Below are 25,346 nucleotides of genomic sequence, written 5' to 3'. Positions count from 1 at the left end.
CTAATTTATTTTTAAGTGTAAAATGTGGGTATTTTTATTTCAACTTCACAGATCAAGAAATTCTTTAAGTGACAGGATAGGGACTTTGTGAATCCTTAAATCCACTCCTCAAAGTAAAAAAAAAAAAAAAATTCTAAAGGTTAAGTGTCTGATGACCAACAACCATCTCACTAAATACAAAACTGGGCAGTGGCATCAACTGCCTACAAAGTTGGTAGGTACTTTTTACACAACAGCCCAGCAGGATATGATCTTTAGGTTATAGATGAGTGAAGAAATGGAGTTTTGAATTAATCTGATTCCAAAGCATCTCTCTGCAGTATTTTAACTAAGGAATTTTACAACAGGCATAAAGCAACATCCTAATGCTGAATAAATATGTGCTCAGCTACCCCCACCAATTTTGTCAAGCAGATATTAACCAAACTTCAGTCGTTACAAGACAAAAGTTTAATGAAAGTTGGTCAGTGGGTATGTTATTAATCCAAAGGGCTATATAGTTAAATAGAAGTAAATGAAGTAAATGTTACATGTTATCATCATCTGATTCGTCTTCTTCCTTCAAAGATTCCTGTTAAAGAGAAAAGTGTTTAAAATCAATTTTTAGCACTGCTATAACAGCCTGAATCTAATTATTAAGCACTTGTCATTAAAATTCTTTGTAAGTGAAAGTGAACACTGGTTTAGAATAAGACATTCAAGTAAAGAAACAGGTAAATAAGTACATCTTGCTGTAACAATCAATGACTATATTCTTGATAGGATACACACAGTATGAAAGCATTAAATGTCCTGAAAAAACTTTGCCATTCTCACAAGCACAAAAAAAATTTTTTTGGAACCAGGGCAACTTTATCCCCACTGAGGATAACCTAGAAAGTTTTCATCCTTTAGTTCAGCTCAACTCTTAAGGGTTATTTAATAGAATTCAACGTATCTCCGTATCTTCAGCTAGAATCGTTTTCATGCTGTGGCTTACCTTGGCATATTTCTCTGCCTCTTCCCTTATATCTTTTGGAACAATTTCATGTCTTCCGTTAGTTACTGTAAATTAAGCCATATATTTAAATGAATTAAAAACGAGGACTGTAATTGTGATTTGCAAATACCATATAATCTAGCCAATCTACAAGTGTAATACCAGATTCTTTGAACTCATCTTTGTGTGTTTTCCCTACATAATATATTAAATCTGCCCAAATTTAGCTCTTATAATAAAGAATACATTATGCTAAGATTTATCCTGATGCTGTTAAGTCCTGAGCATTCATTCACAGCATGGTTAGATTTTAAAAGCTGTCCTTGAAGCCCTACAGTTGCCATACTAGAAAGAAAAATGGTGATTTCCCAGTAATTCTTTTTTAAAATATGCAATGGGGCTTCCCTGGTGGCGCAGTGGTTGAGAGTCTGCCTGCCGATGCAGGGGACACGGGTTCGTGCCCCGGTCCGGGAGGATCCCGCATGTCGCGGAGGGGCTGGGCCCGTGAACCATGGCCACTGAGCCTGCGCGTCCGGAGCCTGTGCTCCGCAACGGGAGAGGCCACAACAGTGAGAGGCCCGCGTACCGCAAAAAAAAAAAAAAAAGTATGCAATGGATGTTTCAAAAAAAGTAAATAAACTACTCACAACTTTAGTCAATTATTAAGCAGAGCTTTTCCTTCAAAAAGAGAGTACCTCCTAAATTTGTTCTGGCTCTGTTTGTATTAGAAGGGCATCCAGTGGTCAGAACACATTGTGGCCAATATTGCAGTTGAATGTGTGCCTATTTCATGACCCAGCAATTCCACTCTTAACATATATTTCTAAAATGCTACTACATATGTGTACCACAATAGATGTACAAGATGTCCACAGCTGCATTGTTCATTTTACAGTAAACAAACACTGGAAAGTGCCTAACGGTGTAACAGTAGAAGAGGAGATGAATAAAGTGTTATTTTCAGACAACAGAACACTGTACAGCAAGCCAAATGAACAAAAATACTACTGTACGTAACAACACAACTGATTTACACAAATATAATTTTGTGAAAAGAAATGAAAAGAATCCATGTCTAATTCCATTTATATAAAATTCAACAACAGGCCAAGAACTATGGTGTTAGAATTCAGGATAGTGGTTACCTCTGGGGAGAAGCCTAAGGGGTGATCTGGGGGGCTGGTCTACTTGTTGACCAAAGCAGTATTTACATGAATGTATCCATGTTGTGATAGTTATCAATTCATTTGTTATTTGTGTACTCTTATATGTGTATACACCATTACTAATTTTTTTTTGTTTTTAAGAAAAAATAAGGCACCCAGTAGTACATTAGGTTTGGTACAGATGACTCTGAGAGCAAATAAATGTAGAAAAATAACTTACTTTCACCAACCCAGCTAAGCTCTAGTTCAAAGGCTTTATCCTTAACTTCATCATGTACTATGTAAATTCTAGAACAGAAAGAGGACGTTAACATTCATGTGGTCATCTACATACATAGTTCATGCACCCAGCTCAGCAAATTAGAACAGCCATCCCTAATATAAGTATCTATAAAATGATACACACACATTATATACAGTCTATTATGAAAATTACACTAGGATTCAATATACCTTACACCTTTACAACCCAAGTTGTTTGATACATTCTTTTAGAGACATACCTGAAAGATACCTCCTAAGGAACGTATATTCAAATGGGGAAAGGCCATCATTCCCTGTGTGCCATTTAAGTATATATTTTTTTCTATTCATTAACTGATTTTTTAAAAAAACAAACTAATTCATTAGTTTACAGTTAGTGGTCTCTTCGTTCTGCACCTTCTTGGCAGGAATATTTTTAAACCCCTTAAGGTATGTCCCTTAACCTGGCCTTCAAACAGTACATGACAAATTGCTGCCAACAAGGGGGCACTGTCACACAACGTATTAAGGTAGAAGTAAAAACAAAGTATCAGAGCAAAACTTTCTTATTTTATACTTTCCACCATCTTACACAACAAAGTTAGAAAAGTAATTTGGAGAGTATTCCTAAAGCCTTGCTTTGAGAAAGCACCTTCAAATTGCTAAAACTAAGTAAAAGAAGCATAGTGCTCCATTTTATTAAAAGATAAAGGGATGGCTTTCCTACACGGAACAAAGTAGAGTCTAGTGTTTTATCTAAACGTAAAAGGTGTGGGAAGAACTGATTTCCAGAAGACTTCTCAGTGAAGGAAATTGAGTTACCATGTTAAATTGCTGTGCAATTCAATAAGGATTATTCACTTTTTAACTAGTTCTATTATATGTTAGTTGCCAGTGTCCCCTAGGTTGTTACTAACTGAAAGTCAGAATGGAATGGATTCTGCTGCTTCACAACTGGAAAGGGGGGAAGGGTCTCATGGTAAAGGGGGGTGGGGGGTGGGAAGTGAGGGTAGCAGGAGTGGTGGACGATTAGTACAAAATTATAAAACACTTGAGATTTTAATACTTGCTACAACCATCAGTATAGAGATTAAGGGTACCATTCAAATAGTATATTTATTATTATATAATAGAGCCCTCCAAGACTTTTTTTTCCTTGCATGTGTTATTAGATGTAAAACCTGAGACACGTGCCCAAAATGCTGACTAGACCATGTTCATGTAGTTCTAATGTGGAATAGTTAGAATTCTCTGTGAATTCTCTGGAATATTACATTTATTACTTTTAACTCTGAAAAGTTGGCTGCAACACCAGCATTTTATTAGATTTTTTGAAATACCAAATGCCTGCATTCTTTGATGTAAAAAAAATCATGGACTTTGAAGCATGTTCACTGAGCTTTTACTGGCTTTGTTGTTGCTTACTATTACTGTAATATGAACTACTTCAGGCTTTCTTCAGCGATTTCTAGATGTTTTGAAACATGGCTCTTATCTTGTTACAACTTTAGCTGTAGACCTTAAAGTTGTAAGCTAAGGTTAATATTATTGGGACTTCTGAGATTTAAGAAGTTGGGAGCTATCAAATGAAGTCCCTAGAGGTTCACTATATCCTCCTATTCTTGAATTCTGTCACCTGAACAGGAGTATATTTTGTCAAAAGCTATTTTTCCCCATCCTATTCATTGTCACTTGAAATATGGATATTCTCCTTAATGAGCCTTCTGAGAATGTTGGATTCACCTTCTAAAACTTATGCAACAAGTTATTTCCAAACAAAACGGCCTCTTACGATTAATGTATAAGGTAAGGTCAAGTGAAATATTTCTGTCAATGCTAAGGAAAATTTCAACTTACATTTTTGCAACTTCTTTAACAACATCACAGCAGGTCATTTCTTTCATCTACAGAAAATAAAACATATATTCATTATGTTATGATTCAAAGAAGAGCGCTTTCCACTTGTGTAACTTTTCAGATTCTTTCTACAACTTTTATCAGTAACCCCATGCTCTTGAGATAGATTCTCAGATATAAAACCAAGGAAAATAACCTGAAATACAAAAAGACCAGAATCAAAAACCTGAAATACAAAAAGACCAGAACCAAAGTTTTTATTCACAGTGTAATGTTTTTTAATGATTATGCCAAAACATATTCTGGACAACCCTTGGGCACCACTAATTTTGGGAAAAATATTAAAGTTTATAGAAATCTAGATTCCTTTATGAATTTATTCACAGGCAGACCCCGACATTTAAAACATTAGCAAAGAAATGTTTTTTCTTTTCTTCTTTATAGCCAATTCAGGATAATAAAATGCAAACAAACCATGAATACCTTCTATATTCTAGAGGGGGATGAAGGAGTGAAATAAATTGTCCCTCATGAAACTGTTCAAGACAAAAATGCAAAATGTCAGGGAAAGCTTTGAAGAACCAAGATCTGAGTGGAGTCTTAGAACATAGTTGGATTTGATTTGATTTTGAGGAAGATAAATGAACTGCACAAAGCAAAAGTGAACATTTGGAAATCAGGGTAGAAAAACAGCCCTTAAATGCCCAGCAGAAAAGTCTGCTGTACTATAGGTACTGGAAGTAACCAATGCAAAAGTTTTTTTAGGTATATGTGTTTCTGAACACAATTGACAAAATCAAACAAAAAAAGAGCAAACTGGTGTTCATATTCTGGATATGTGGAGGAGGATGGAAAATGGCGAAAAATAATGAATAGTCATACAGCAGTCCAGACTTGAGGTGATTCAATTACTGTATATCTAGGCTTATTATTTATTTTTGGTATTTTTTTATATTTAGAAATCTTGATGCCCCAGCTCATACAAATAGGTAAAATATTGGAAAATAACAACTGTTCACTCAATCTAGATGGAGATTTTTGTTGTACAGTATCTTTTCTGATGATTAATTTTTTTCATGTTAAAACTGGGAGCGAAGAAAAGGAAAATACCAATATTCATACTTTTGCCCATACAAGTTAAGTTCTATATTTAGTATATTAATTGTAACATACAAAGGCAAACAAACTTGAAAAGATACATCTTAAATGTCAAAAATATTTTTACATATGTTGGTAAAGTTTATTTCATAAAATTATATTCTTGGTAAAACAGAACACAAGCAGAAAAGCAGACCAGAGTAATGCAGGGGTTGGCAAACTCTTTTTGTAAAGAGCCAAGTAGTAAATATTTTATTAGACTTATTGGGATATGGTCTTTGGTCCCCTTCACCAACTAAACTCCACTGTTGTACTAGAGCAAAAGCCAGAGACTGAATATGGCTGGGTTTCAATAAAACTTTAAAAAGCAATGCAACTAGAGATTATACAAAGTGAAGTTAAGTCAGAGAAAGACAACCATATGACATCACTTGTATGCAATCTAAAATATGACACAAATGAACTTATCTATGAAACAAAAACAGACTCAGACACAGAGAACAGAGCTGTGGTTACCAAGGGGAAGAGGACTGGGGTAGGGATGGAGTGGGAGGTTGGGGTTGACAGATGTAAGTATTATATACAGAGTGGATAAACAAGGTTCTGCTGTACAGCACAAGGAACTATATTCAATATCCTATGATAAACCATAATAGAAAAGAATATAAAAAAATAATGTATGTATTTGTATAACTGAATCACTTTGCTGTACAGCAGAAATTAGCACAACATTGTAAATCAACTATACTTCACTTTAAAAAACAAAAAATGCAGGTAGTGGGCCAGTTTGCTAACCTCTGATTTAGAGCATATGTTTTCATCATTAAGTGTACATGTTCCTCAATAGAAGTAATCGTTCTCAATTCTTAGGTACGATTTGTTAGTATTCCCATTCCTTGCTAGGATTTAACCACAGAGGACAAAAGGATAATCGTACTAAACACTCTATTTTCAAATTTCCATGTAATACTAAGGAGAGATGAAAGCAAAAGAGAAGAGAGTAGAAGACAGGAACTTAGCACAAACCAGGGAGTATATAATGGAAAAGAACACTGGTCTAAGAGTTACTAGGTCTGTGAATTGTTCATAAGCAATATTCTATGACTCTAGCCAGTGTGTTTAACCCAGGGCTGGACTTGGACTAAGTGATCTCTAAAGTCCTTTTGTCAATTTTATCAGTACTAAAATACCAAACATAAATTACGCTTTTATAGGTCTAGAACTTGGCATTAAATTCCAAGCACTAAATAAATGTTTTCTAGGACCTAGCGTTAAATAAGCTGAATAAGTTAATTAGTTGAGCAAGGCTCCAGTACAGCATTAATATTTAAATGTATATAAAATTTTTTCTCACTGTAATTTACCAAAATGTTGATGAATCATACACCTGTCTTTTTTATTTTTCTTTTTGCGGTATGCGGGCCTCTCACTGCTGTGGCCTCTCCCGTCGCGGAGCACAGGCTCCGGACGCGCAGGCTCAGCGGCCATGGCTCACGGGCCCAGCCGCTCCGGACCTGAGCACGAACCCGCATCCCCTGCATCGGCAGGCGGACTCTCAACCACTGCCCCACCAGGGAAGCCCCCATACACCTGTCTTTTAGGGAAGTTTCTGATAAGCAATGAAGAGTTGGTGGGTACTGTTTCAATATTAAGTTGATCAATTTATGGCTAAAAGGAAAGCCAGCAAATTTTTAAGAAACTTTTTTCACACTAACAGATGATGGGTTCCCATGCCCTATTTAGCTAGGAACAAAAGGAAAGAGAAGCAAAGGAGCACAGACTCTTAATGTGTAAGACTTCCACAGACAAAAGCTGTTTTCCAGATGGAAGAAATGATACAGTAAGAGCAAAGTTCTCAGCCTAAGGGTCACAGGGCTCCATGAATGGGCTTCAAGGATTTTGTGACATTATATGAAGATCTGTTTGTATTTTCTTTGGATTAAGTAGCCACCAAAATCATAAAGGGATCCATGACCCAACTCTACAGGTAATATGCTACCAGCTTTCCTACTCAGCCACCTAGCTAGCAGCTTCAGAAAGCTCTACTCAAAACGGCAAACCACACTTGGAGTAAAAGGTTTAGTTTGTGGTGATAAAACTTCACGACATGAGGATAATGCTATAGCAAAATTTCAAGCAGTAAATATGTATGTATTACCTGAAGCTTTTCGATTTCTGTCTTCGCAGCTTGTCTGGCTTTGCCAATGGCACAGCCCCAATAACCCTATTTAAAAAGAACATACACGAAAAATACATACGTATTATTAAATTAATATACTATCATAAGTCATTAATGACTACTGTTTTTATTTAAAGGTTAATGAAAGGTTGTTAAATGACATTCAAAAGCACATCTGGAGAAATATAGCCAAGAGACATTTTAATGACCACCAAGGGACTCAAAAAAATTAAAATATCTAACTTAAATCTAGAATAATCTATATTATTTTCAAGAAGTATATCCAAAGAAAAACAAATTATGTCATTATATGTATACACTTCATGAACTAGAAGCATTTCTGAGGATAGGAATAGAAAAAATTTTAGCATTCTGACAATGGAAATGAAGTTATTTGAGAGAAAGAAATAATTCCTAAGAGTTAAATAAGCCTTTTTAAAATATATACATATGAATTATGTGTGTGTGTTTGTGTGTATATATATACTTTTTTTTTTTTTTTTTGCCACACCAGCATGACTTGTGGGATTTTAGTTTCCCAACCAGGGACTGAACCTGGGGCCTCAGCAGTGAGAGCACGGAGTCCTAACCACTGGACAGCCAGGGAATCCCCTAATTTATACTGTAAAGGTTTTTTTACTTGTGTAACCAGTGTATAATGACAAAACATAAAGAGCCTTCATTTTTTTTAATGAGTATAATAAAAACCATAAAAATCTCAGAAGACACTTAAGAAAAGGTAATTAGAGAAAGGTCCAAGAAATCCCACTTGAAATCCTTTTTAAAAAGGGAATTGGGGAATTCCCTGGTGGTGCAGTGGTTAGGACACAGGCTTTCACTGCCATGGACCTGGGTTAGATCCCCGGGTGGGAAACTAAGATCCCACAAGCCGTGTGGCACAGCCAAAAAAACCCCAACAAAAACAAAACTTCAAAAGGGACGGCATCGGGCTTCCCTGGTGGTGCAGTGGTTGAGAGTCCGCCTGCCGATGTAGGGGACACAGGTTCGTGCCCCAGTCCGGGAAGATCCCACATGCCACGGAGCGGCTGGGCCCGTGAGCCATGGCCGCTGAGCCTGCGCGTCCGGAGCCTGTGCTCCGCAATGGGAGAGGCCACAACAGTGAGAGGCCCGCGTACCGCAAAAAAAAAAAAAAAGGGACAGCATTACATTCATTTTTAAGATACTGCTAATATTGTAGTAATAAAGGAAATAGCACATATTCAATATTTTATGTTCACTATGCAGTTTCTATAATAGCATATTTAAAGCCACAAATCTGGGACTTCCCTGATGGTCCAGTGGTTAAGACTCCACACTCCCAATGCAGGGGGCGATCCCTGCTGGGTGAACTAAGATCCTGCATGTGGCATGGCTCGGCCAGAAAACAAACCAAAAAAAGCCACAGATCTTTCCTCTGCCTCATATCCATAGGTTACTGTCATTAATGTTAAAACAAGAAAAAATGTTACCTTCCTTGAATGAATATTAAAGAAACCTCAGATAATCCAAATACATGATTTAAGTGCTAAAGAGAGACCATTAAACCAGAAATAGAATTTCAGATGATTCAAAACTACTCACATATGAAACACCCGATGGGTCAATCATGTAGAGTTGTGCACCATCATTCACACCGTAAGACCCTAACATGAAACTACATAAAAGTAAATTAGTAATTTTAAACCATGGTTCTTAATACCAGAAAAGTATCAAAAAGTACAGTGATAGGGCTTCTCTGGTGGCACAGTGGTTAAGAATCCGCCTGCCAATGCAGGGGATCCAGGTTCAAGCCCTGGTCTGGGAAGATCCCACATGCTGCGGAGCAACTAAGCAACTAAGCCCATGCACCACAACTACTGAGCCTGCACTCTAGAGCCTGCAAGCCACAACTACTTAAGCCCAGGCACCTAGAGCCCGTGCTCTGCAACAAGAGAAGCCACTGCAATAAGAAGCCTCCGAACCGCAACGCAGAGCAGCCCCCGCTTGCCGTAACTACAGAAAGCCCGCACGCAGCAACAAAGACCCAATGCAGCCAAAAATAAATTTATAAAAAATAAATAAAATTTAAAAAATAAAAAGTACTGTGATAAAAATGCAATTGTACTTTCTAAGACAAACATTTACTAATATCCATATAACTCATAGTAAGCACTTTGATAGTGTGGTTTGGATAAAAACTAGTATATACTTGAAAACTTCTCAAAATTCATGTGCCTTTGTTTAGTATTAAACTTTCTGATGAAACTTTCCTGAGAGGATAGCAGTGGAGAGAAAGGAGTACTGATAGATGGACAAGTAATAAGGGGGCCCAACAGCTAAACGAATAAACATGAAAAAGCCAAGGGGACAAAATTCCTGATGTGAATACATTGAAACTACCTAAAACTCTTGTTCCACCCTTCATTCTTTTCTGGCTATTCCCCGGTATTCCTCCATTTATTTTCCTGCAATAAAAATTGCAGGAAAATCGGTTCAATGCATTTTTTTATGCTCAGCAAATTAAAATTAGGGTATTAAAAATCATATGAATTACTGATTTTTTGAAATTACAAGTAGAAAAGAAACCAGCCTTATCATTTCATGTGCAGAATATTGTAACAGCCACATCCCATTTAAGAACATCTGACCTATTGCTTAAAGTATATCAGATGGAAACTAATGAGAAAACTGAAGTGTCAGTATAATTGGCTACTAAATAGTAACAACATGGAATATATTTAAAATCAGTTTGCCATTTCCTGAAAATGTTTGGGTTTAGTTCCAGAGAATTTTTTCCCCCAGTTTTATTGGGAAATAATTGACACACATCGCTATATAAATGTAAGGTGCACAGCATGATGGTCTGATTTACATACACTGTGAAATGATTAGCACAATAGGTTTAGTTAACATGCATCATCTCATACAGATACAATTAAAAGAAAAATAACTGCCTCCTTTTGTTGAGAACTCTAAGGGATCTACTATATTAAAAATTTTCCTTTTTATCACACATCAGTGTTAACTATAGTCATCATGTTGTACATTATATCCCTAGTACTTACTTATCTTAAACTTTAAAAGTTTATATACCTTTTGGGACTTAACCTGGTGGGGCAGTGGTTGGGAATCCGCCTGCCAATGCAGGGGACATGGGTTTGAGTGCTGGTCCTGGAAGATCCCACATGCCACGGAGCAGCAACTAAGCCCGTGCACCACAACTACTGAGCCTGTACTCTAGAGCCTGTGAGCCACAACTACTGAGCCCATGCGCTGCAACTACTGAAGCCCACATGCCTAGAGCCCGTGCTCCACAACAAAGACAAGCCACCGCAATGAGAAGCCCGTGCACTGCAACGAAGAGTAGCCCCCTCTCGCTGCAACTAGAGAAAGCCCGTGCACAGCAATGAAGACCCAACGCAGCCAAAAATAAATTTATTTTAAAAAAAGTTTATATACCTTTTGACCACCTTCCTCCAGAGAATTTATTATAATTAGATTAAAATATTACTATGAGTTCTCTGTTCTATCCTGTCCAAATCTGCATAGTCTTTCATTTTTCAGTTTTTATTTTTATGTACATCATTTTATTTAATCACTGCCCTAATACTTCTTGATGATACTTCATTTTTTAAGGGTATAAAAGGCTAATTAGATTCTGAGAAAACAAATACCTACAGTACAGATATCACTGAATATCTCAATAAATTTCATACCTGCAGCCAAAAGGTCTAACAGCACTGTAGAGTGTATAGGCATGTACATACATGGCCACTCTGTCTGCAAGATGCTGTGGGGAAAAACAGAAGAGCTTATTAATACTCTTCTCTTTCTGTTCCAAAGGCTCTTCAACATGTTATCAGCTTACTTTTAGTGGAATGTTATATCCAAAGTTAGATCTAAAGTTGGAAGCCTCTTCTCTCGCAATGTCTGCTAAAGAACGAGCATCTGCCAACAAACCTGCTACTGCCTGAAAGAAAAAAAAGTATCAATTCAGTAGATAACATTCCTATCACAAATCAAGGAAAGGATGTAATTATTACAGGCTTATTTGATATTTTTAACAAGTATCACCATTAGAATAAATCTGTTTGGCTTAAAGGTCTTTCTTTACAAGGCATTCTGGCATTTTGATGCTTGAGTACGGGATTACAATTTGGAAATTTCCCAAGTGTGACTACGTTGTTTTGTCCATTGATCACATTCAGAAAAACCTCCAGGTCTCCCCATTCGCCACTTCATTATAAAGAACAAAACAACAACAGAGAAGAATATAACCATTCGTTTTGGTTAGAACTGATCCTTTATTTGAAGCCATTCTGTGTTCAAAAAGTTATTAAAAGTTTTCATCTAAAAGGCACAACCTCAAATTCCTTTTTCAGCTAATAAATTGTAATGCCAAACCAAAACATGACAAACCACAAATCCGGTGGCTTAGAACTGCAATTACCAAACCACGTGCTGAGACATCCCAGGGCACTATAGTGAACTCAGAGTTGTGGGGCATTTTAAGTTTGGGGGAAACATATGTTGAAGTAGTTAACGGTTTCAACATTAGATCATTCTACATTCCTTTTACTGCCATCCGCTCGTTGAAAAGCTGGGTTGCTGTGATATAAAATAAGTACTGTGCAAAAAACAATGTGGCACAGGAAACGGGGTGGAGGTGGGGGGCGGCATCTAATCCAATTCCAAAGTTTAAGAAGTTGTGCAGTACACATTAGTTAACTGTGACTGTTTAAAAATTAAAATATTTTTCTTTTGCTGTATGTGGTGAGTTTGTTTTTGTTTTGTTTTTACAGCTACTAAGTTTTAAGGACACAACCACTTAGTTGTTTAGACCTACATATATAATAAACAGAACCACTGGGTATTTCTTTTGGTCTAGGGAAGCTATGAAAACAGAAAAAACTACTGAAACACTTATGGGTACTGGGAACCAGTGGCACAGAAGATTTGCAAAATTTAAAAATAAGTACTATCAAAATTTTTAATAGCCTTTTTTTCTACTGCTACCTAGTAGTAGTAATAATGAGGAAAATCCTTAACATATTATTGATCATTCATTACATGATAATAAGCATTTTACATAATTATACATGAAGGTAGGTACTATTACCACCATAGTTTTGCAGGTTAGAAAACTCTTGTTTAGAATAACTTCCACAAGGATACCCAGGTAGTAATTTTCACCATTTAAACAATCTTCCATTGCTTTGGATAAAACCCACTGTGAAGTCTAAAAATTTATCAAATCACTTGGAGACAGAACATTAATCCTTAATTTTTTCAACCCCGTTCAATGTCTAATGTTTTGCCAATTTCCAGCTATAAGGAATGCCATCAATTTCCTGGCTTTAAATAACAAATGGGACAAATGTGAAAATTCTAGGATGATAAAATTCTTTCCATCACTAAAGTGCTTATAAGCATATATGATTTTTTTCCAAAATATACCTATCTTAAGTTTTTTTAAGTGAAAGAAAGCAGGATTCACTACCTCATACCAGCTAGGTTACAATCTGGCAAGTTTCAAGAAAACACACCAGTTTCACTGGCAATAATAAATTTGTTCAGCAGAGAAAACAAGTTCAAAAAAAATATCTGAAGAAGAAAAAAAAAATTTTATCTGTAGCTTTATAGTTTACTGGCTATATTTTGCTAGTCCTTTTTGTGTTTGTAACACATCTCATTTATAAATAACAAAGCTACTGGTATTTCAGCAGAATGAGTGGGTCCTATAGGATCTCACCCTGCAGAATGGTCTCTAGAGTAACACATAGACCATGCAGACCCAAGTGTGAATCCCAGCATATTTCTTTACCACCTGTGAGTCTTTTTCTCATCTGTAAAAATGGGATTAATATTACTTGCACTGGGTTGTCAGGATTAAATGAGATAATTTATGTAAAGAACTAGCATAGTACCTAGCACACAGGTGTTCTCTTTTCTTGACTTTTCAGTAAGCAAAGTTAAATATCATTTCTTTTCTTTTTTTTTGGATTGTTGCTCTTACTGAAGAAAGTCTGACATCTATATAGGATGACTTCAGTATATACCAGTAATGTATCTATGTCTTGGCCTGCAACTGTGCAAAGCAGTCACTCAAGATACCAGCTGCATGAAATAAATACAGTGATGCTTATGAAGCTACTAGAAAGCATGTGTTCACTTTTCCCTTCATCAGACATCCTTTCCTGATGCTCCACCTTACTATAAAGGTCTTCTCTTTCTGATAACATCTTCAGTGTAACAGTGATCCCCAGAAAGGATACAAAAAGCCAAAGATTCATTGCCTCTCAAGCATGTACCTTCATTGATCTATGCTACCAAGATTTCTTTTTAAGCCATACTTCTCACCCCCTCCCCCCTCCCCTCCTTTTCTTAAGGCAACTTGGTTTTTCATATCTATCTCCAATCAGGTTATACAATAAGAATGCTACCTTCCTTTTAGACAGTGAGCTGTTCACAAACCAGTAACTTTCTGATTACTTCTACAGCTGCTCTCTGCTGTTTCTGCCTCAATGCTAAAGTATTAAATGGGTTCTTAACAATCACATTTTCATATATTCCAATTAGTTACTTCAAAAGAAACTGGACAAGGCAAAAAGGAACATTTTTAAATGTAACCTTACCATTCCGACATGCCGATCAACATTAAAAAGTCGTTTGTTAGAACCTTCTTCATAAAGTTTAGAAAGGACTAATTTTTCTACCCCAAAGACAACGCCATCTTTACATCTGATTCCAATAGCTGTACTGAAACAAGCAGAAGAAAATCAATTTTTTTAACTGAAAATAAAAGAAACTTTGTAAACCCAAGTTTAAAAAAAAAACCCACAAAAACAGGCAAATTTGTTTCTTAAAGCATATCACGTCTTTAAAATAAATACATTTGAAAACTAGAAAGGGCAAACAGTCTAAAATGTGATGAATTAGATCCATATAAATAATCGTGACCAAAAAAATCTCCTATCATGTCATGGAAAGATTAATACGTAAGTGAAAAAAGATGCCAACAAAATATGTACCAAATGGCACAGTGTCTAGCATATATTAGCCATCTTACAACAAATGCCGACTAAAGTCATGTGCATTAAAAATGGTATTTAAGGGCTTCCCTGGTGGCGCAGTGGCTAAGAATCCGCCTGCCAATGCAGGGGACAGGGGTTCAAGTCCTGGGCGGGGAAGATCCCACATGCTGCAGAACAGCTAAGCCTGTGCGCCACAACTACTGAGCCTGTGCTCTAGAGCTCGCAAGCCACAACTACTGAGCCCGCGTGCCACAACTACTGAAGCCCATGCGCCTAGAGCCGTGCTCCACAACAAATAGAAGCCACGGCAATGAGAAGCCCGCGCACCGCAACAAAGAGTAGCCCCCGCTGACCACACTAGAGAAAGCCTGCATGCAGCAACGAAAACCCAATGCAGCCAAAAAAATAAATTTATTATTTTTTAAAAAATGGTACATAATATGCATACAAAAGACAGGCTACAAACAAAAAAGTTACCAGTGACTATTCTTGGTGGAAAGATTATAATTCTTTTTCTTTCTTTTGCTTTTTCTGCAATAACCACGTGTTGCTTACAATAAGTGTAAAAGAATAAACATTTTGTACAACTGTTTAAAACAAAGTAGATAAAAAAATAATCTGAAGTAAAATGTGGAGAAATTATACATTGCCATTTCAAGATGAAAATACATGAATTACTTTCATCTTCTAATTCTTTTAACAAAGAGAAACAACGAGAAAAATGAGCTGAGCCACATGCACAAATATGTAAAGAATTGCAGACACTCCTTCCCCCACACTTCAGGTATCTTTTCAAGTTTAAACTCCTTGGCCCAGCTTTCAGCACTCCCCAAGAATCTGCAAAGCCCATCTAGCGAATTCAGTTTCTTGTTATAGAGGTCCTGTGCTCTACCAAATTCGACCTCACTGTCACCCCTCAAACACCTTAATGTTCATTTTTGCTTTTCTGTCTTTATTGCGGTCATCCTGGGTACCAGAATACACTTCCTCCTCACCACTGCCCATTTAAATAAATTTCCACCAACTTTTGCAAAGTCACTTGAATAGCCTCAGGTAGCCGTTCCCAATTATTCCAACTCATCATCTTCCTCACCTTTCAGAATCTAAAAGATTCTTTTTTCTAAACTAAAAGTTCTAAAAGTGTGGTTTGTGAGGTCAAAATTATTTTCATAAAAATACAAAGACGGGACCTTCCTGGCGGTCCAGTGGTTAAGATTCCATGCTTCCACTGCAGGGGGCACAGGTTCGATCCCTAGTCGGGGAAGTATAAGATCCCACATGCCACGGCCAAAAAATTAAAAAAAAAAATACAAAGATATCATTTGCCTTTTTCCACTGTGTGGATGTTTGCACCAATGGTATATAGAAGCACTGGTGGGTAAAACCGCTGGCACTTTAACACAAATAAGGCAGTAACAGCAAATGGTAGCAGTAAACTACTAATCATTGTATTCTTCATTGCTACGCTCTCACAGTTCAAAAAAAGCCATTTTTAGTTAAGAATGTCCTTGATAAAGCAGTAATTAATTTTATTGGGTATCAATCCTTGAGTACCTGTCTTTTTATTATCCTAACAAAATGCAAGGTAGTCAAAGTACTTCTGCTGTACGTCAAAATACAATGGTTGCCCAAAGGAAAAAACACTGATAAAACTGTTTTGAGTTGTGAAGTTTTTCATGGAACATCTGTTTTTATCATCAAAGAATAATAACTATGGTTATTTCCACTTAGGTATGTGGCAGACTTTTTTCTAAAATGAACAAAGTGAGCCTGTTGCTTCAAGGTAAACAAATGACAAAATTTTCTTGCCAGTGATAAAATTTGAGTTTTCAAGCACAAATTGGAATTTTAGAAAACATTCACCACTGTGAGTTTGTCTGCTTCCCAAAACTTTAATAAACAGATTGGAGGTGATATTAAAAACTGTGATGTTTCTGGGCTTCCCTGGTGGCACAGTGGTTGGGAGTCTCCCTGCCGATGCCGGGGACACGGGTCCGTGTCCCGGTCCAGGAGGATCCCATGTGCCGCGGAGCAGCTGGGCCCGTGGGCCATGGCCGCTGGGCCTGTGCGTCCAGAGCCTGTGCTCCGCAGCAGGAGAGGCCACAACGGTGAGAGGCCCTCATACCGCAAAAAAAAAAAAAAAAAAAGTGTGATGTTTCTGATAGTTTATAATGAAATATGTCTAATTTGGAAGCTCTGTTATAACTCAGTGAACCAATATTTTCCAAATGACCAACTCACAATGTCGACGGGTAAAACATGCCAAGTGTAAGAGAGCCCAACAGATTTTAATGTACAAGTAGAAAAAGTTAATTGTTATGTTTTCTGACTCCACACTGCAACTAATCTTTAAGAAACTAACATTTGTCCAGTTTTGGTATAGTATCAAAAAACAACATGAAGCCTGATTTGTTTCACAAGCCCCAACAAAAGTAACAACATATTGAAGCAGAAGGAGATATTAGACTCTCTTTTATTAAGATTCAATTAATTATTGAGATTTACAAAAATGTAAAACAATGCCACTCTTCTCACTACATTTTTTTCTATGTTTTGGAAAAGTAATTTGCATTAAAAATGTTATTAATGGGCTTCCCTGGTGGCACAGTGGTTGAGAATCTGCCTGCTAATGCAGGGGACACGGGTTCGAGCCCTGGTCTGGGAGGATCCCACATGCTGCGGAGCAACTAGGCCCGTGAGCCACAACTACTGAGCCTGCGCGTCTGGAGCCTGTGCTCCGAAACAAGAGAGGACACGATAGTGAGTGGCCCCCGCTTGCCACAACTAGAGAAAGCCCTTGCACAGAAATGAAGACCCAACACAGCAAAAATAAATTAATAAATTAATAAACTCCTACCCCCAACATCTTCTTAAAAAAAATGTTATTGTTACTCAAATATTTTAATAAATGTTAATTTAAATTATTTGTTAACATGCAATTGTGTTTATTACTGTTACTTAAATGAATTTATAAGTATTTTTAATTTTTCAGTTTCAATTTCTAATATGGTAAATATTGATGAACCAATAACCTGCATAAATAAATGCTCTTTGGGGTGATGTTAAATATTGATAGAACCTACAGCCTACATAATTAAATGTTCTTCAAGGTCCTCAGTGATTTTTTTTTCCCAAGTATAAAGGGGTCCTAAGGCCAAAATTTTGTGTACATTTTTGTTCCAAACAATCCAGCCTTTCAGTTATGTTGCACAATCTTCCTTTCATATCTTGTCTCCTCAATGAGGCTAAAGGGAAAGATTATAATTTTACCCCTTTTTTCCTTTTGCATATTACCTGCTAGGAGCATACTTTTATAAAATAGTTTTGATCATGATATATATTTTTTAATAAAATGTTTTTAAGTATTCACTTATACGTCAATTATTTGTTTTGGTAGTTCCTATGCTTAACGTAACAGGTACTCAAAAGTATTTGCCTTCTAAATTCCCGAGACTGAATTTCTATCTCCAGGACTTCGCTGGCAGCCCAGTGGTTAAGACTCCACGCTTCCATTGTAGGGGGCACGGGTTTGATCCCTGGTTGGAGAACTAAAATCTGACATGCTGTACAGGCACGGCCAAAAAATAATAAAATAAATTAAAAATTAAAAAAAAAAGAATTTATCTCTTTTTAATGCAGGAATATAATCATATCAAATTATTTGGTTAAATGTTTTCTAACTATCAGTTTATATGCCAGACTCGTAAGAAAATTCATATGTAATTTTCCTATTTTCTGCTTTCTGTGCCCCAAAACAAACATTTTCAAATTTCATTCTTATGGTAAGGTATGTGAAGTAGTTAGGTTAGATGTCCACATCCCAATTTTACAGACAGAAAAGTAACATTCAGAGGACTGAATAGTAGAAACCTACATAATATTACTATTAGGCAGCAGCTAGGAGAAAAATTCACATCTTCTGATCCTCATCCAGTATTCCATCATACCAAGTTACACAGATCCCTTTAAAAGAGGAACTTTCCTAGTAATTTTTCTTTATGCAGAAAAAAATACATTCATTTTTAAAAATTATATTTCTTCAAGTTTGCTTAAATGTAACTGTTTTAAACCATATTTAGAAATACTTTATAGAAAACAAACTGCTAAGATACACAGACCCTCACAGGCTAGTCTCAATTTTCTGGGTTACAGATGACTTCAAAATGTATCTCCAGTTTTTCTCTTAGTCAAGACATCTCCCACCAGTTTTTTACACCAATGAAAATGCAAGAATGCAAAGGAGGAAGAGAAAAACAATGACTTCCTCAAGTCTTTCTCCAGCTCCTTGGCCTATGAGCCTATCTTCTTTTACCAACAGGAAAAAAAATGTGTCAACTTCTTTTTTTCTTTCTTTTTTTTTAGGTCTTTAATCCATTTTGAGTTTATTTTTCTGTCTGGTGTGAAAAAATGTTTTAATTTCACTCTTTTACATGTAGCTGTCCAGTTTTCCCAGTACACTTATTTGCTTTCATTTTTTTTTAATTTTTAACTTTTTTTATTATCAACTTTTTTCTTGAATTTGACTCTCTTCTGAACTCTTTCAGGCCTTGTACACAACGACAAATACAGTGCAGCCTAAAATTCTTAACAGCTTTACTTCTATTATATTATCAGATACTGACAGTTTGTAAGTAACAATCTCTATAAAGCATTTAAACACAGAATCTACTAGCTTCATTAACAAATCCTGTAAGAAGACTTAAAATATATTTTTGCTCAAAAACCTTAAAATACTATTTCATAAACCATTAGAAATCCACATACCTTCTTTCTACCACCCAGAAAATGGAACAAAAAAATGAACATTTATTTATTCAGTAACTACTGAGGGCTACGTGCTAGCACATGCAAAGACCAGTTACAGTCTCTACCCTCATGAAACTTCCATAATCAAATATCGAAGATACTAGTAGAAAGTGAAAAAACTACATCTACATGTGGATTTTTCTAAAATTCTGGAAACACTTCCCTACTACACAGGTTTTCTTTATAATGAAAACACCAAGCTCAAACACCAACACCATGTTTAGTAGGCCTAAAAAAATTTTTTTGAGAGATCTGAATGAGGCGTCATGAACGAAATTTCTTTTAAGTCCCTTATTTCATCCCAAAGCTGCTTTAGATTCAAAAATACACTTATTATATATATATATATATAAATAACTGAATCACTGAGCTGTACACTTGAAACTAACACAACATTGTAAACTAACTATACCTCAATAAAAAAAATTAAAGGGGCTTCCCTGGTGGCTCAGTGGTTAAGAATCTGCCTGCCAATGCAGGGGACACGGGTTCGAGCCCTGGCGTGGGAAGATCCCACATTCCGCGGAGCAACTAAGCAACTCAGCCCATGCACCACAACTACTGAGCCTGTGCTCTAGAGCCCGTGAGCAACAGCTACTGAAGCCCTCGTGCCACAACTACTGAAGCCTGCACGCCTAGAGCCTGTGCTCCGCAACAAGAGAAGCCACCGCAATGAGAAGCCCAGGCACCGCAATGAAGAGTAGCCCCCGCTCGCCACAACTAGAGAAAGCCTGTGCGCAGCAACAAAGACCCAATGCAGCCATAAATAAATAAACAAACTCTATTAAAAAAAATTAGAAATGAAACCAGTTTGTGCAGACTATGTTCAATTAGAAATGATTTTTTTTTAAATGATCATATATGAGACACAGATGTAGAGAACAAACGTACGGACACCAAGGGGGGAAAGCGGCAGGGGTGGTGGTGGTGGTGGGATGAATTGGGAGATTGGGATTGACATGTATACACTGATGTGTATAAAATGGATGACTAATAAGAACCTGCTGCATAAAAAAAAATTAAATTAAAAAATTAAAAAATGATCATATAAGTATAACTGATTGCAAAAATTCTTCAATATAAGACTCAGAGAATTTGTCAATAAGCCAGTAATTCTACTAAGATGTTATAGTGGTGGCAAGGAATCATTTTAGTGAATTACTCTAAACAAAAAAAGACAGAGTGAAGGAAATAAGTCCAACAGGAAAATATCTTAGTGATCCTACACCTTTTGGAGTATGGCAGCAGAAGAGAAAAATAAAAAACATCCCTGCTGGGCCTCCCTGGTGGCGCAGTGGTTGAGAGTCCGCCTGCCGATGCAGGGGATACGGGTTCGTGCCCCGGTCTGGGAGGATCCCATATGCCGCGGAGCGGCTGGGCCCGTGAGCCATGGCCGCTGGGCCTGCGCGTCCGGAGCCTGTGCTCCGCAACGGGAGAGGCCACAACAGTGAGAGGCCCGCATACCGCAAAAAAAAAAAAAAAAAAAAAGAAAAAAAAAAAAAAAAAAAAAACATCCCTGCTGAGATGATCATGTGACCAACTGCACAGGACATTTAAAACAGAAGTAAATAAAAGATGAGACAATAAAGTCACAATCCTAATGGCCAAGGAAAACAATGATATGTATCAGGAATTTGAAAAAGGAAAAAAGGTCTAGCAAAGATGTTGACGAATTTGGTTTTGTACACTTCATTTGAGACTTGGCAGAATGTCTAAGTGGATAATTCTGGAGTCAACTGGAAATATACGCACATGGAAAGATGTGGCCTAAAGAGAGATCTGAAAATGACTAATAAATTGAGATTATTTTAGGGCATATATTATTCTGTGCCATAGTAACATAACAAACCCTAATTACCAAAAATATAGAAAAGAAGACATTTAATACCTGGTTAAAACATGCTAATTTCAAGTAAAACAATGTTTCTTACCTACTATTTTCCACAGCCTTCATAGCATACTCAACTTGAAAAACTCTTCCATCAGGAGAGAATGTAGAGGCTGACAGGTCATACTAGGAGGAAAAGGCAATAATAAGCTTAAAATGATGTATCTTTGGCAGTAATAACCTTACACTTTTTTTTTTCCTAAATGGCTTACACATCAGAAATGTGTGTTAAATCTCAACAAAGATTTTTCTTTAAAGAGAAAGGGGAAGCATGTCAGAGCAGCAACAGAAGCTAAGACAAAGTTATACACTTTAGATTTCTGCTAGAAAAGCAATGGATACAAGTCCTGCATCAAGTCAGAACTTTTCCCACACAGGACATGGCTCACTTCTGAAAAAACTGCTATGGTAAAAACAGCATTGGGGCATTTTAGTTCATAGCTGTGGCACTAAGAAACTGAGGGACGTTGGGGCTTCCCTGGTGGTGCAGTGGTTGAGAGTCCGCCTGCCAATGCAGGGGACGCGGGTTCGTGCCCCGGTCCGGGAAGATCCCACATGCCGCGGAGCGGCTGGGCCCGTGAGCCATGGCCGCTGAGCCTGCGCGTCCGGAGCCTGTGCTCCTCAACGGGAGAGGCCACAATAATGAGAGGCCCGCGTACCGGAAAAAAAAAAACAAACAACTAAGGGACCTTGGACACATCATTTAGCATTCAGACATTTAATAAGCATCTATTATATGTTAGTCACTATAAGGAAATACAAAGACTACTCATTCTAGAAGTCCTTCATCTTCAAAAATCAGACCACAAACAAATCTAGGAGCTGAAGATACAGCAGTAAATCAGAAAAGGTACTATGATGAAAATAAGACAGGGTGAAGTGGTAGGCTCAGGGACTACCACAGACTACCTGATCAAGTAAGGCATTGCTGGGGCAATTACATTTAGTTATTTAGGCTAAGCTAGAATTAATAACAAGTAATTAGTCATTTAGGATATGGAGGAGGAGCGTCCTGGTATTTGGCATAAAAGACCTTAGGGTAGAAATAAGCTGAGCACAATAAGAAAAAGAAATAAGGCCACTGTATCTTGAGCACCATAAGTGGTAAACAGAAGAGTAAACTATATCAGAGGCATATAAGGGCCAAACTATGTTAAGTCTTTTAGGCTGGAGTAGGAAGTTTACATTTCTATTCTAAATCTAACAGAAAGTCATTGGAGTTTGGGGGGGGGGGAAGGGGGAGAGGTTGTGTCTAATTTTTTTAAAACGTTGTTCATCTGGAAAATTAATTAGAGAGGGAACAAGGGTGGAAGCAGAGATTAATTATTCCAAAGGTAGTGTCTTAGACTAGAGAAAAAGAGATGGAAGGTGTTATCGTTGGAGGATCCAATCAAAAAAACCTTGCTAATGGATTGGCTCTAGGAGTAGAGTAAAAAAGAAATTAGGGGCTTCCCTGGTGGCGCAGTGGTTGAGAGTCCGCCTGCCGATGCAGGGGACGCGGGTTCGGGCCCCGGTCCGGGAGGATCCCACATGCCGCGGAGCGGCTGGGCCCGTGAGCCATGGCCGCTGAGCCTGCGCGTCCGGAGCCTGTGCTCCGCAAAGGGAGAGGCCGCAACAGTGAGAGGCCCACGTACCGCAAAAAAAAAAAAAAAAATTAAAAGTGCATCATAGATTATTTTTCATTTGCGCAACTAGAACTCGCCCATTCACTGAAATGAAAATTGTAGGAGATGCAAAATGGCAAGGGAAAAAGAAAACCCAGAGATCTACTTTGGACATGTCATTTGAAATGGCTATTAATCAAGTGGAGAGAAATGTCAAGAAGACAGGTCTTCATATCCGGAGTTCTTGGGACAAGTAAAGACAGGAGATAAGTCTTCAACAGTGGTGCTTCCTGGTCTCAGTTTGTTGATTTGTTAAATGAAGATCCTTAACTCTACCACTGTAATACCGAAATATCTCACCTGGTTATATTATCAAATATTTTTAAAGGGTTTGTAGAACCCTTTAGAACACTATTAATCTAGGGTAATATTAATGTAGTTGCAAAGTCAATTTGCTACAACAGGCATTACTGAGCATCAACTAATCCAAAAACGGTATGACAATCTTAGCATCTCATAACCGAATGGATTAAACCATTCCAAGTATAAGTTGCGTATTATCAAACTCGGAAAACCAGTATTTGGGCCTAATGGTGAGTACAAAAAGTCTTGTGCACAGTAGGAGTATAAAATGAACTGAGAAACCCATTATTCAGTGCCTCTAGTGGAAACCACCAAGAAATATTTCTAAACAAAAACTGTATTTTCTACATGGAGAAATACATAAAAGGAGTATGCAGAAGATTGCATATATGCAGTACGTTTGACAAAGGAAAGTAATAGGCCGAAAAAGTTAACAAATCCAACTCCAAATTCCTGAACTGTCTCTTCAAAGTCAGAAGCGGTTAAGTCTGTAGCTAACCATTTAAACGCTTAACGGTATGGACACCTCATAGTGCTGTTAAGTAATTTGTACAGGAAAAGCTGAGACAAAGGAAAAATGAAAAGGATTCTTCCGATTCCGCTTTTTAGACTATTTTTCTTATCAGTTCTGAGAAGGCTCCAGGGACTCATACAGAGCGGTCCATCACTACACTCGAGGGAAAGACAGAGAATCCCCGTGAGGCAGCAGCAGCCCAGGAACTGCAAAGGGGTTCCTTGGAAAGCGGCGTCTCAGCCCTTGGACTCTCAAGCCGCCTTGCCTCAGTGGTTCTCAAGAGGCTGTCGCCCAAACCCTTCACTCACACACAATTTCGGGCCCCACGAGTTTCCACTTTCGGTTTCCCTAAGCGACCAAAGAAAAGTGACTCAGCAACCCAAAGCGGTTCCAAATCTAACTGCTGCGCGGCAAGCCCGCCACACCTGAGCTGAGACGCTTCAAGCCACGGTCACTGCAGACGCGGGCCTAGCAATCAGAGTCGGAAAGACCGCCGGTCCACCACGCAACTGGAAGCGGCCCACCTGCCTCCAGGAAGTACCAGCGCACCCCGAGTCAGCGCACCCCTCGCAGTCCGTCCGCGTTCCCTTCCCACGCTAATCCTTATGCTAGACCATCACGCCGAGAGACAACGAACTCACCCCGGTGCCGATTGAGCTCATCGCGCTAAAACCCACTGCAACGCCTAGCTCTTCAGGGTCTAAAGCGATCCCCTTACACTGCAGCACGCAGACTAGTAACAGGCTCTCTCATTGGCTGTTCTTTCCACCAATAGCCTTCTCTGTGGCTCGTTCCTGGGGCCTTAGCCCAGGAACAGAGGATTGTGGGAAAAGGAAGGGGATGTGCGTGGGGGGGCAACGCGCATGTGCAGAAGCAAAAGTGGGGTTAGGATCCTGCTTCTTACTTCTTCTGACAGTCAGGTTTTGGTGTTGAGGGTCGTTGAGAAACTTTAAGTTTTCGTGTGGCTTGAGGAGCTGCGCCATTCCTTTTCCTAGGAATTATTATTTATCTTTTATCCCTCTCTTTCGCTGCCTAATTCTTTGTTAGAGCAAAGCAGAGAGATGTTCTTATACTCTTACAAAGACCAGAGAAAACGGTAGGGGAGAGGGTTTCCCTCCACCCTTGGCGGCCTGGTTCTAAACCAGTATATTGATGGCATCCCCTTCATCCACCTATTCTAACAAAAGAGAAGGAACTTGCACTCTACGGGTATCACCTTTAAGCTCAGGTCGGAATTTTACAGAAGCATTAGTACTCTTTTTGAGTGTGACTCTATTTAGTAGAATTAAGGACAAGACTGATTAACTGTTATTTGTTGAGCTCTATATGTCCCAAGTACTCAGTTAAATACTGCTGGCTGATAAAACGGTGAAGGAGACATTTACATTCAGTGGGAAGAAATAGGCAACAAAGAGTAAATAGGCAAATAGTTGCATCTTGCGGTTAAAAAAAAGAGACAATGGAAGTTTGAACTTTAGACCTATTATTGATACTTAAGGAATGACTTTCTGAATGGGTGATATTTAAACTGAAACTTGGGATTGTTATCGGAATTTAAACTTGGCTTGTTACGGGAACCGTCAGATCAGTGTGGCCTGTCATGGAGATTAAGTGGGGGAGAGTGACAGGAAGTGAA

The 25,346-nt window shown here is 37.9% G+C and overlaps 1 protein-coding gene across 4 annotated transcripts; it reads right to left on the bottom strand.

Annotated features, from left to right (window-relative positions):
* Positions 1-425: 425 nt before the first annotated feature.
* Positions 426-24,489, bottom strand: PSMA3 (proteasome 20S subunit alpha 3). Of its 4 annotated transcripts, none has more exons than XM_081229419.1 (11): positions 24,352-24,489; positions 21,273-21,355; positions 14,137-14,260; positions 11,370-11,471; positions 11,218-11,291; positions 9,104-9,176; positions 7,502-7,567; positions 4,246-4,292; positions 2,366-2,433; positions 980-1,044; positions 430-571 (listed from the first exon to the last, which is right to left on the bottom strand). In XM_081229419.1, the coding sequence occupies exons 1-11, from the start codon at positions 24,370-24,372 to the stop codon at positions 527-529; spliced, it is 768 nt and encodes a 255-aa protein (XP_081085545.1). In that variant the 5' UTR covers positions 24,373-24,489; the 3' UTR covers positions 430-526. The 4 variants fall into 4 exon arrangements, with proteins under 4 accessions (XP_081085546.1, XP_081085545.1, XP_081085548.1 ...); XM_081229421.1 differs by having other exon boundaries at positions 434-571; positions 14,137-14,255; XM_081229420.1 differs by lacking the exon at positions 7,502-7,567 and having other exon boundaries at positions 426-571.
* Between the last annotated feature and the right edge of the window lie 857 nt (positions 24,490-25,346).

The sequence above is a fragment of the Mesoplodon bidens genome (genome assembly GCF_964165515.1).
Source record: "Mesoplodon bidens genome assembly, chromosome: 3".
Taxonomy (NCBI): domain Eukaryota; kingdom Metazoa; phylum Chordata; class Mammalia; order Artiodactyla; family Ziphiidae; genus Mesoplodon; species Mesoplodon bidens.
This window is presented reverse-complemented; position numbering and strand designations above follow the sequence as displayed.

Coding starts and splice junctions, on each gene's coding strand:
- PSMA3 (XM_081229419.1), bottom strand. CDS start 24,372: ATGAGCTCAATCGGCACCGGG. Junction 1,045..2,365: donor GCTTAGCTGGGTTGGTGAAA/GTAAGTTATTTT, acceptor CTTAATTTACAG/TAACTAACGGAAGACATGAA. Junction 572..979: donor AGGCAGAGAAATATGCCAAG/GTAAGCCACAGC, acceptor TCTCTTTAACAG/GAATCTTTGAAGGAAGAAGA.